Source organism: Ranitomeya imitator, chromosome 1 (assembly GCF_032444005.1).
Source record: "Ranitomeya imitator isolate aRanImi1 chromosome 1, aRanImi1.pri, whole genome shotgun sequence".
Classification (NCBI taxonomy): Eukaryota; Metazoa; Chordata; class Amphibia; order Anura; family Dendrobatidae; genus Ranitomeya; species Ranitomeya imitator.
In genome coordinates, this window is record NC_091282.1 from 496,456,716 (window position 1) to 496,469,174 (window position 12,459).

At 39.3% G+C, this 12,459-nt stretch overlaps 1 protein-coding gene across 3 annotated transcripts in view; it reads right to left on the reverse strand.

The window, feature by feature from the left end:
* Positions 1-12,459, reverse strand: part of ADAMTSL1 (ADAMTS like 1) — a 550,804-nt gene that overhangs the window by 111,223 nt on the left and 427,122 nt on the right. For all 3 annotated transcript variants that reach the window (XM_069766222.1, XM_069766229.1, XM_069766237.1), the window contains exons 19-21: positions 10,683-11,814; positions 9,472-9,599; positions 5,148-5,276 (exon numbers count right to left, since the gene is read on the reverse strand). In XM_069766222.1, coding sequence (XP_069622323.1) covers positions 5,148-5,276; positions 9,472-9,599; positions 10,683-11,814 — 1,389 coding nt within the window. The remainder of the gene's footprint in view (positions 1-5,147; positions 5,277-9,471; positions 9,600-10,682; positions 11,815-12,459) is intronic.

The window sequence follows — 12,459 nt, forward strand, 5'->3', positions numbered from 1 at the left end:
ATAACCTGCGAAGCTCCATGGGTATTAACCCCTTCTCAGGCTATAAACATCTGCCCGCAGTCATTTGCTCTGCTAGTTCCGAAAATTGCACGTGAGCCCACACCATTTTTTCTCCAAAAAGAAACTTTTATTCATTACATACATGTCCCCTAATTTGCACAAACAGAATACTAATTGGATTGGTCACTGACATCTATATATCTACCTATTCTGCATCTATTTACTGTATGTAAACCAAGTCTTCTATCCTGTCAGCTCATGCAGTGACTTTGCAGAAGCCGGCAAATGAATTACTGGATATTCTTCTATCTATCTCTCTATGAAATATATATTTATTCTATGTGTATATATCTATTCTATCTATTCTATTGTAACCTGTCACTCTGTGATTATATTATATGCGGCAGATCATTTGCCGGCTTTTAAAGGGAACCTGTCACCCCCCAGGCGTTTTTAACTAAAAGAGCCACCTTGTGCAGCACTAATGCTGCATTCTGTCAAGGTGGCTCTTTTAGTTGTGGTCCCTTTCAATGCTAAAAAAATCATTTTTATAATTTGTCCATGATTCCTCGAATTTGTCTGGGGGTCATGTCTTTTTCCCCCGGACACAAACGCCTCCCAGCCGTCACTCAATACTCTGCGCCCAAGGCTCCGCCTCCTCTGCCTTCATTAATGTCCCACTGGGGCTCCCGGATTTACCGCCTTGTCAGTGACCACGGCGGTGCGTCCCTCGCTTCCCAGACGACCTTCCGCGGTCGGAACAGCAGCCGCAACAGCGACCACTTTGAGGAAGTCAACACGCAGCAGTCGCCCGTGTGTTCTGCTGCGGCCCCAGTGCCTGCACTGTAAGTTCGAAGGGCAGCGCAAACTGCCCCCAGGAAGACCAAAAGTCACCTCTGCTTCTGACGATAAGTTTATCCGAGTCACCAGCCTCAGAAATCGCAGGTTAACTGCAGCTCAGATTAGAGACCAGGTCAATGCCACACAGAGTTCTAGCAGCAGACACATCTCTACAACAACTGTTAAGAGGAGACTTTGTGCAGCAGGTTTTCATGGTAAAATAGCTGCTAGGAAACCACTGCTAGGGACAGGCAACAAGCAGAAGAGACTTGTTTGGGCTAAAGAACACAAGGAATAGACATTAGACCAGTGGAAATATGTGCTTTGGTCTGATGAGTCCAAATTTGAGATCTTTGGTTCCAACCACCGTGTTCTTGTGCGACGCAGAAAAGGTGAACGGATGGACTCTAGATGCCTGGTTCCCACCGTGAAGCATGGAGGAGGAGGTGTGATGGTGCATACAGATTGCATATAGATGTAATACAGATACTAGATGGGAGGAAATTGCATAATCGCATTGCAAAAGGATTACATATGGATCACCATACGGAGAACATTGCTGCGATTCTCGGACGAGAGAATCGGACTGATTTTTTATACGTTGCATCTGACTCCAGCCTTATAGTAGTGCAACATGCTAAGTGTCCAGATAAGTGTCCATGAAAAACCCATGAATTTGTATAGAAAGCAAAGAGCCTTTGCTGGGGTTGCTGAAGTATTGGACAAGTAGTAATTGAATGCTATACAATGAAAAGTTAAATCAATGTGACAAACCAATAATCGAGCTGGTCATGCACAAAGCTTATCTAATAATAATAATAATAATCTTTATTTATATAGCGCCAACATATTCCGCAGCGCTTTACAGTTTAACAGTTTCAAACACAAAAGTCATAAGTAACAACGTTAACAATACAATAATTAAAGCAAAATAAGACGACCCTGCTCGTGAGAGCTTACAATCTACAATGAGGTGGGGGAGATACAAAGTACAGGTGTGTATTTACAATGATGTATTTACAATCATGGTCCAGCCATCTTCAGGGGTTGGGGAATAGATGGGGATAGTGAATGGGCTACACACACACACAAACATAACATAACTTTGATTAGTGAACGTGATAGGCCGCTCTGAACAAATGTGTTTTGAGCGAGCGCCTAAAACTATGCTAATTATGGATGGTCCTAATATCTTGGGGCAGAGCATTCCAGAGGATTGGCGCAGCACGGGAGAAGTCTTGGAGTCGGGAGTGGGAGGTACGGATTAGTGCAGAGGTTAGCCGAAAGTCATTTGCAGAGCGCAGTGGTCTGTTAGGCTGATAGACAGAAATGAGGGAGGAGATGTAAGGGGGTGCCGCACTGTGGAGAGCTTTGTGGGTGAGAACAAGTACTTTGAATTCTATCCTGTAATGAATGGGCAGCCAGTGTAACGACTGGCGAAGAGCGGACGCGTCCGAGTAACGATTAGCCAGATGGACGACCCTGGCTGCTGCATTAAGGATGGACTGGAGAGGGGAAAGTCGAGTGAGGGGGAGGCCAATTAATAGAGCGTTACAGTAGTCCAGGCGGGAGTGGATCAGGGCGACCGTGAGGGTTTTAGCTGTCTCCATGGTGAGAAAACGGCGGATTCTAGAGATGTTCTTTAGGTGTAAGCGGCACGAGCGGGCAAGAGATTGTATATGGGAGGTGAAGGAGAGATCGGAGTCAAACATAACACCCAGACAGCGTGCCTGCTGCCGGGGTGTTATTATGGTGCCACCCACGGAGAGGGAAATGTCAGATTTAGGGAGGTTAGTAGATGGTGGGAGCAGAAGAAGTTCAGTTTTGGAGAGGTTGAGTTTCAACCTGTTTATCTGTACGAATGCAAGCAATCTTTCTCTCCATTTAAAGGGTATGATCGATAGTACCAATTTCCTATGTATAAATGCTGTTGTTTCCGATCTTATCTACTTTAACCAGTAGTACACATATTGCAAATGTCCTGTGTCACAATGGAGAATGATTGTGCTGATAACATCTGTTTTAAATAACTGTCTTTCAGAATGATTTTCCAGCATGTTCGAAGGCATTTAGATCTACGTCTGTCTTTATGATCAACTAAAAGCTGTAATTCTCTTCTGCAAACTGGAATAATTGTACACAAAGATGCCAAACTCTGAATATGCACGTGCCTGTGTGCAACCGGTGAATCATATCCTTTGTACTAATACAAGAGAAAGATGACGTTTGTCATTTTATCGGATCATTAATGGATGCTACTAAGCAGGTCAGAGAATCTTGGTATGCTGTACATTCCAAGCTATATTTATTTGGAGAATGATATCACTAATTGTGAAAAATGCTTAAACAGCAACAGTCTCTTCAGGGAGGACGAGAACTTGACCTCTAGTACCACCTATTGGACTTAGCAATTCTAGAAGTCAATATCGGCCATTTAAAAAGCCCTGTCACATGACTTAGAATAAGAAGCAGAACCAGAAACTCCACTTCCAAACATATGCCTGGGGATGTTTACCAGTCATCAGTGCAAAACAGGGTAACAGTTTGGCTGGGTGAGAAGCTGTGACAGCGGGTCAAGGGGTAACTTTTCTCCATATGGAGAATGCCATATTGACACAAGGAGACTTATAAGCCATGCAATGCTACTCTGGGAATTGAAATGTAAATAGCTTCTCCAGAGAAGAAGAGAAATTAAAATCTAATGCCTCCTACTGGAGAAAGTAAACCTAAAAGTCAATATCGATCCTTTAAAGTGCCTTGCCACATGACTTAGCATAAGAATCCAAACCTAAAACTTCATTTGCAGACACATGTTTCGGGATGTTTGTCCCTCATCAGTACAAAACAGAATAACAGTTTGGCTAGGAGAGAGACTGTGACAGCAGCTGTAAGGGGTAATGTTTATCCTTGTGGAGAGTGCCAGGTTGGCATAAAGAGACTTAGCTATGACTCTTCAAAACACTGACTATATTATATAATGTAGTGCTAGATACTTGGTTTTATATACATACAGTCCTGGTCACCATTATTAGCACCCCATAATTTTTTTCATAGACTGTACAATATTTTGTTAGAAATAAATGTAAATTTACCAAAGTTATATCCTCTGGATTTTTTAATTAGTTATCCAAAGTAATACAATAATAAAACATTGTTTTCAGCTTACATGTTGCAATTTCAAAGAAGAAACAGAATAAACAACATGTGCAGCAATAAAGGCACCCCTAATTAATACTTGGCTGCACAGTGCACACCCTTGGCATTGATGACAGCCTCCAAACGTTTCTTGTAGCCATCTATAAGCTTCTTGCACTTCTCAGGTGGTATTTTTTCCCAGTCTTTCTTTGCAGTTTGTTCAAGCTCTTGAATGTTTGCAGGGTTCTTTTTCTCACCCCAACGATTTTCGATGGTATTGAGGTCAGGACTCATTGTTGGCCATTTTAAAACAGTCCATTTTTTCTTTTTGAACCATTCCTGCGTACTTTTGGATGGGTCCTTTTGTCATTGTCTTGCTGGAGGATCCATTATCATTGACTCAAACCAAGTTTTCTTACAGTGGTTAGAACATTTCGCTCTAAAATCTCTTAATAATTCTCTGATTTCATGATTCCTGTGATATGGTCAATGCCACTAGTACCAGACGAAGCAAAGTAACCACACGTCATTATGAATCCTCCAACATGCTTAACTGTTGGTAGGGTGTTCTTTTCCTTATAAGCTTGATTGTGCCATCTGTAAACAAACTGTTGCATTGCCAAAAAGCTCTATTTTTGGTTCATCTGTCCACAGACTGGGATACCATGGTCTTTGGAGATGGCCTTATACCCTTTGGAAGTCTTGTGTTTGCTAATAATAGCAGTTCAGATGCCCTCAGACAACTCCTTTATCTTCACCATTGTGACAAAGGAACAGGGCCTACCATGTGGCTTTTTAAAAACACTGAAGTCATCATTCATTGGCTAATTCTTGTTTCATGGGCACCGACAATTTATTACAGGTGATTCTAATTTGTGATTTACCACAGGCGAGTCAAAATGTGATTCCATACTAACTTAATGTAAAGGATGCCAATACCAGTGTCACAGCAAGTTTTAGGTTTTTCTATTTTTCCCTTCCATTGTTTTTTGTTTTAAAATATTGTTTATCATTTGCTCTTTTGTATATAACACGAGTGCTCTATACAAAAAAAAATGTTTCACGTGATTTATTTTTTTCCAGACATATTCCACATTATCTACTGAAACTTCATGGCTACCAATAAAGATGATCAGGACTGTATATGCGTCCAAACACACATCTTGACTTACCTGCTACTTGACAATGGATGGTAACATTTGTCGCATGAATGGTCTTCACAGCACTACCAATGTCGACAGCTATTGAGGGCGCATCCATATTGATAAGCACAGTCCTGGAGGTCTTTATTAATGGTTTCCCTGGAGATAGAAAGCAATACATCATGGACACCTGATACAGCAGAGATGCAAAGAGCAGGCGCCAAGAGGAAACCTGCTGTTCTGCGGCAGGCTGCCCATACAAAGCATGCTATAAACCATCTGGGATAATCAAGAATGGATGGAAGAGACCGCAGGAGAGCAAGCAAAGCTTAAATACTTGCAAACCTTCAAAGGTCAGTGAAGTAAGGTCAGGCATTCAATAACTTGTGACATACATTATTAATGTCTAATACATACCAGTAACTTGAGAATTCTTTTGTGCATAGTATGCCAAATAACCCTAATATTAAATAGCTACTAAAAACTATTTAAAGCAAACTATGAAAAACAGATCTATAATGATAAGACTCCCTTTTCCACAAACCTATGGAAATCTGAGCCTATCCAGGACTGAAGATTTGTACCATTCAATTTTTTAATGTTCAGTGAACTTGACACACTCCTTGATGGCATTATTGATCACATATGGGACAATATGTACTGCAGTTGTCCACTCTTCTCTTCTGTTGGTAGAACAGGATTATTCATTGATTGACACATGGTTTTTATTCCCTTCTACACTACGCCGGCGTGCTCCTACTACCTCCTTGGAGCTATGAACTTTGATTTTGACATGTGTAAAATAGAAGTACCTATCATCCATAAAAAGAAAAGCAAACTCCTAGCCAAATCCAACACATTTTCTACAAGTAAATACTACTGAAAATAAAAAATATTTTTAACAGATGTTTTGATTTTGACGTCCAAGGGCAAGACTGAGCTTAAGCATTATAATGGATATGGGTTAAGTGTTTATGTTTTCACTGCGGGAAAAGACTATAATGTTTAGCAATCAAGCGTGTGTTAGTCACCTCAGACTTCGGAAAATGTAACTATATGCTTCTTTAATTGGAAAAATCGCTGTGGTCCTAAAATACACAACACCACAAACTATGTCTGTTGACATTGAACTAATAGGCAAAAGCTTGCCAGTCAAAAAGTAATGGGAAACATAATCCGTTAACAAGCATGTTAACAAACCAGCCATATACGAGCAGGTAGCAACAGTTTTACTGGAGGATCGCAGGGTAATGACTTTAAACATTTCATTGCCACATAAAGAAAACAAATGTATGTGGTCCTTCAGGTAACCAAATAAGAGAGATCCTATAATATATATACACCAGTCACTAAGCACAATTCATAAGATGGAAGTACACAAGGTCACCTTCTGTCTGCCTAAAGTTTATGTAAACTGCAAGCAGTAAGTAGTGTCCAAAAATAATTAATTCAAAAGTCCTTCCAAAAACGGAGATCTACATTAACTGAACTGTCACTGTATTTTGCATACAATACCAACAGAAAGACTAATCGAGTAATACCAGATGAGAAGTTATTCCAGTATAAACATACTTTTCCTTTTTTAGTTTCTGTCTCATATTTGGGTTTTTGAGTGACTTAACAGTAGCAACTTGTTGCTCATGGTCCCCAAAGAAAAATCTCAAACATGGCCCCAAACTATCATAGATCATTTTAGAATTGGTCTTTGCTTAGCATCTTGATGCTCGTGGACCCAAATAAATATCTCAAACCGGGCTCCAAACTATCATGGATCTTTTTAGCATTGGTCTTTTGGGATCCCGCTGGGCTCCAGGGCCTGCATGCAACTGCAACCCCTGCACTCGCTATAGTTACACCCCTGATTAGTGGTAAGAAAAAAGCAAAGAGTTTGGATTTCCATTCAACTGTTACCATACGTTAATGGGAAATACAGTAAAAATTTTCTCTGAAATGTCATAGCTACATAAGAGAAGATGATGCTGATATAGTCTGGCATCCCAGATCAACACTGATTTACAAAATGTGATAGCTTAAAAGAAACCTTTCAGCAGTCTTATGCCATGTAAGCTGATGTAATTATGATATAGATTCTAGAGTGCAACACACCCCTGTGTGGCACAAGTGTCTGGTGATCTTGGGTTTAATCCTGTCCAGCTTCCTTTGATTGACATGTTGTATTTTGTCAGATAGAATAGGACAATGGAAACAGAGCAGTATGTGGCTCTGCTTCACATCCTTTCTGCACATACATAAGTTTTTGCTGTTAAGAGATTATTGTACAAACAAGACAAAGGTTTGTTCAGAAAGATCTCTCCAGCAACTATATCAAGGTTAACGATTTGTCTCTTGTTTTCTTAAATCGGTAAATTTATAAGACAATTGATAGTGTACCGCTTGATACCATGGTTACTGGCCACCCTATGGACTCAGAGTGGCCAGTTACCTAGAAGAGAGTATATCAATTTAGAGCCTGCTTCCGCCACTCTGAAGCTTGTTAGATAGCTGGATCCGACCATTCTCAGTTCTCAGTCTCCCAAATCTTCTCCCTTGCTTCAGTGGTAAAGCTTCCTGTTCTGGAAGCATGGCAGAGCAGTCAGTTTGGACCAAAGTCATGACTATGCTATTGGTCTCAACACAGCCTCCAGTAAGCAGGAGGTCAGGAGGCAGAGGAGCAGTGCACTCCTGGATAAACAACAAGAACCCTTTCAAAATTGTTTGAGGGACACAACAGTGTTAACAAGTTCCCTCTCAGCCCCTTATGGGACAACGGCTCTATAGAATCATACTTTTTTGGCTCTGAACATTCATTTCTTTTGCTGGAAACAGGACACAATCCTATACACCGTGCGATTAACTGGAGTAGACTGTTGATTAGAAAGTTGTGTTAAATTTGCAGTAACACAAATTTCTATGCTATGCAAAAGAGGTATGAGTTCTACAGAGCAACTTAAAGGGACCTACTACAACAAGTCACATAGCAAAAATACCTGTCCATATGCAGTTACTGAAAATCCTTACTGTCATTATTTTCATTCCTATGGGTGGAAGGATGACACATTCAGCCCTTAGGCTAGTTTCACACATCAGTTTTTTGTTTTCAGGCTAAATCTGGCTAATTTGTAAAGAACCGGATCCGGCGTAATTTGTGAAAAACTGATGCGCCTGATCCGTTTTTTTAAGCTGGATCCAGTCTGCTTTTAATGCGCATGGATTTTTTGACTTGAGAGAGAGAGAAACCAGAACAGAAAATCTGCATGATTTGCATGGGAAATGCTTTGAAAAACGGATCCAGGCGCCAGATCACTGTTTCACACCTCCATTTCATGTGTTTTTGTCCGATTCCGTCACTGTGCATTTTTTTCCGCAGGGCAAAAAAACGTTGCAGTGGACGTTTTCTCCGTCCGCCGGAAACGACTATTTGGACGGATCTGGAGAAAAACGGATGAAACGTCTGGCCATCAGGCACAATCCAGCGCTAATACAACTCTATGGGAAAAAAACGGATCCGGCATAAAAAAAACGAATCAGTTTTTTCCAAAAAATGACAGATTGTGTCTGAAACAAAAAGCCTTATGTGTGAAAGTAGCTTACAGTCCATTCCATAGGCCTAGGCAGAAGGTTAAATTACACCCTTCTTGAAACAAGACACAAAAGTTTATGTCAGAATAGAAAATTGACCAACTAGCTTTTTTTTTCCTCTTTTCTTATTTTATAGAGCACAGATGTCATCAATGTGATTTTTTATATATGGACTGTATATATGACCTTCTAGATGAATTTTCCCTTAAATTGCATATACCGTACTTGTATTAGCAAATACATATAAAGTGTCTCCCCGTAGATATGGCTTCATAAGACTTTCTCATGTGTCAGAAAGAATGAGTATTAATGGAAAAATTCTAATTTACTGGTGAGAGCCAGAAGCAGGTCACTACACTTACTGAAAAGATTCCTCTGTATTTCTCTTATAATAACATATGTGCCCCCCCCCACTGATGTCAAACGCTCATTCTTTTACTAGACTATAATAATGCTATTAATAATATTTTCTTCTTTGTATTTCAACTGATCATCTGGTTCATATTATTCTTTCTCTACACTCTATTTGATTAGGTTGATTGAATTATGTACATATGATAAACGTCTCTTCCGATATTTTATCAGTTGCTTGTATCTAATGAGAAAGTCTTTTCAAGTTAATCGGTCAGAAAGCTTTCCTTTCCCTTCAGTACGGCACATACAACCTAAGTGCAGAAAAAAGGCATATATCACAATCAAATTAACCTACTTCTGCAAGGGTCAGCGGAAAGCTATTTCTAAGTCTTTAGGAAGAGCACATGCATTAATCACCTACCTGCAAGAGTAATGGCAATTGACACTGATGCAGAGCCCAGCGAGTTGGTGGCATTGCAGGTGTAGAAGCCAACATCGGCTTCAACTGGTTCTAATATCTCCAGGGAATCATCTGACTTCAGAAGGATCCTGTGATAAGAGATGCAAATCATGTTTAATAAAGCAAAATGTGAGGATTTCTAGAGTTCCTGTTACATGAAACACATTCTCTGAATCTGCCATATGACGCATTTTGTTTGACCTCTTAACACTGTATGACATCGATGATTGACAATGAATGAAACGCTACATTGGTATAATATTTTTTTGCATGTTACTAACTTTGCACTGTTTAATAATGTTATACATATGTATATATTCTCATACATATATTTCAACTATATTTGGAATATTTTCAAATAGTTTGGCTTTTTTTCAACTACAAGTAATTACTTTATCAAACAGAAAAAGTAATGGGGGAGAGGGAAACAAAAATGCAGATCTCTGCCTATAATCTTGCCCTGTTTCATGAGACCTAAAGCATGTGTAGCATTAATATTACATAAATGTCAGCCAAAACAGGTAACTGCTTTCGTAGAGTACAGTTTCTAAAGGCTCTCATTAAATTCTCCTTCTTAGGTACAACCTATAATATCAGTGTTTGTTGTCTGTCCTCCAAAAGCATTACCTATACATTTGGGTGGAAAAACAGCTATTAATAGGACAACACCATTTGAATCAAGGTTGTTCGTGAATCCCTGTGGATCCCCCAATGTTGGGCCGTTCACCTTGTGAAGTCATGTATGGGACACAACACATCGATAAGCGGGAAAGTTAAGGGTGGACATATCATTGGTGCCCATTTCCACCTCCAAAGCAGGTGGCATTGTGCATTATGATGAGCTATTGGACTGCAAAGGGCCCATATATTGTTGTTCCAGTCTGAGTCCACCAGTGGTGAAAATAACAGCCTGGAGCTGTTGCTGCTGCTTCTCGTGCCACAACCTTGTTCCATTCATATATCCTGTGCAGGATATATAGATAAAAATAGAGATTCCCATGCCACAATTTATGAAAACAGAAGCTTTATTGGAAAAAATTAGTCGATGCATCCCAGGGTCCTGACAAACGGGTCAGAGCGACCCTAAAATATGTTGACTAATCACCAATAAAGCGACTATAGTATTATACTATAAAAAACCATTCTAAGCAATTTATATACAGGTTTCTTACCTGTTACTATATTTTACTTCTTCTCCATTCTTAGCCCAGCTAATAACTGGTGTGGGGTTTCCACCGGCTTCACAATGCAAAAGCACGCTGAGTGTTCCACTAGCCAATGCCACTGTTTGTCCGATATGGGTTACAACTTCCGAAGCGGAAAAATGTTGAGCAGCCGATATTTTTCTACGAATTACTGGTTTCCTTAAAGAATGATCTGGAATTATTTCATGAGGTTCTACTACTTCTGACTCCACTGATGATGATCTCCAAGAACTGGAGAAACCAGAAACAGGTTTGTGAAAGGAATGCTCTGATCTTCCAGGGCTAAGCTGTTTATGTTCTGCTTTGAAAACAGGTGGTTCATGGTTTTCTTGATAGCTCCTTGCTAACTCATGGGCTAATTGAGATAACAGGTATTTGCTGTTGTTGTCATGGAGTTCGACCGGTTGTTGAGACAAAGACCGAATGATATCATCTACGCGCTTGATGTCAATGACCACAGTGTTTGGTAAAGACTGCTCCACAAGATGGTCCTCCTCTGAGGAGATGTTCCTTTCAAATGACTCTTGAGGTTCAGCAGGATCAACATAATATTCCGACCAAGGTTTTAAGGCTAGTAGCCTTGAGATTATATTATCATAATGACTACTTGCATCCGAGACTTGAATTTGTTTTTCAGTCTTGCTTCTGTTAAATAGATTTGCAGTTTGATGTTTTTCTGGACGATTATAGGCCTCATTCTTTTTGATTTTCTTAATATTTTCATCATCTCTTATTCTAGAAGCCGGAGAAATAATTTTATTGTTCTCTCCAACGAGCTTGATAACAAAATGTTCTTGGCTTGGCCCAGCCATACATGTGTACACTCCTGTGTCTGAAGATCTGAGGTGATGAATTTTGATATACCCATGTGGTGCAACAGTAATGTGCTCTGAACTTATCAAATGCTTTCCATCCTTCTCCCATATAATCTGGTGTTTACGGAATCGACGCACGGGACATTTAAGCACTAGAGAGGTCTTTGGAAGGAGGTACGCATATCCACCAACAACAAACTGTAACTTCTTCTGCTTTCTTGTTTGGATATATAATTTTCTCAGACCTGTAATTTGAGGGTTCGTTTTCTGACCAAGCCTTAGTCCTTAAAAACAAAAAATAGCAATATTTAGGGCACAACACCTGAATATAAAGATAACAAAACAATAAAATATAATAATTAACAATTGTAAAACTTAAAGTAATTGTTAAAAACTGCATGCACTCAAACTAATCTTCAGATTATTTACATTTCAAAATATAGTCCTCACTGGATTTCCTTTAGTCGATGCGTTTCTCCTAAACTCTGATTCTTTCTTCAATTACTTTTCCCACTTTCCTCCCACCCTATAATTCAAAACCTCATAGTTTGTGCATCCTGCAGATAATGCCATATCCAATACTAAAACATCTAAAATGTAAAATATACAAAAATAAAAAAACAAATACAATACCAATTCATAAAGGTGGACAACGGTTTTTTACTTTTATTTTTTGGAGTGCTGCCTGTTTTTTTCTGACTATCTATCTATCTATCTATCTAATATCTATCTATTTCATATCTATCTATCTATCTATCTATCTAATATCCATCTATCTATCTCATATCTATCTATCTATCTATCCCATATCTATCTATCTATCTAATATCTATCTATCTAATATCCATCTATCTATCTATCTATCTATCTCATATCTATCTAATATCTATCTAATATCCATTTATCTATCTATCTCATATCTATCTAAT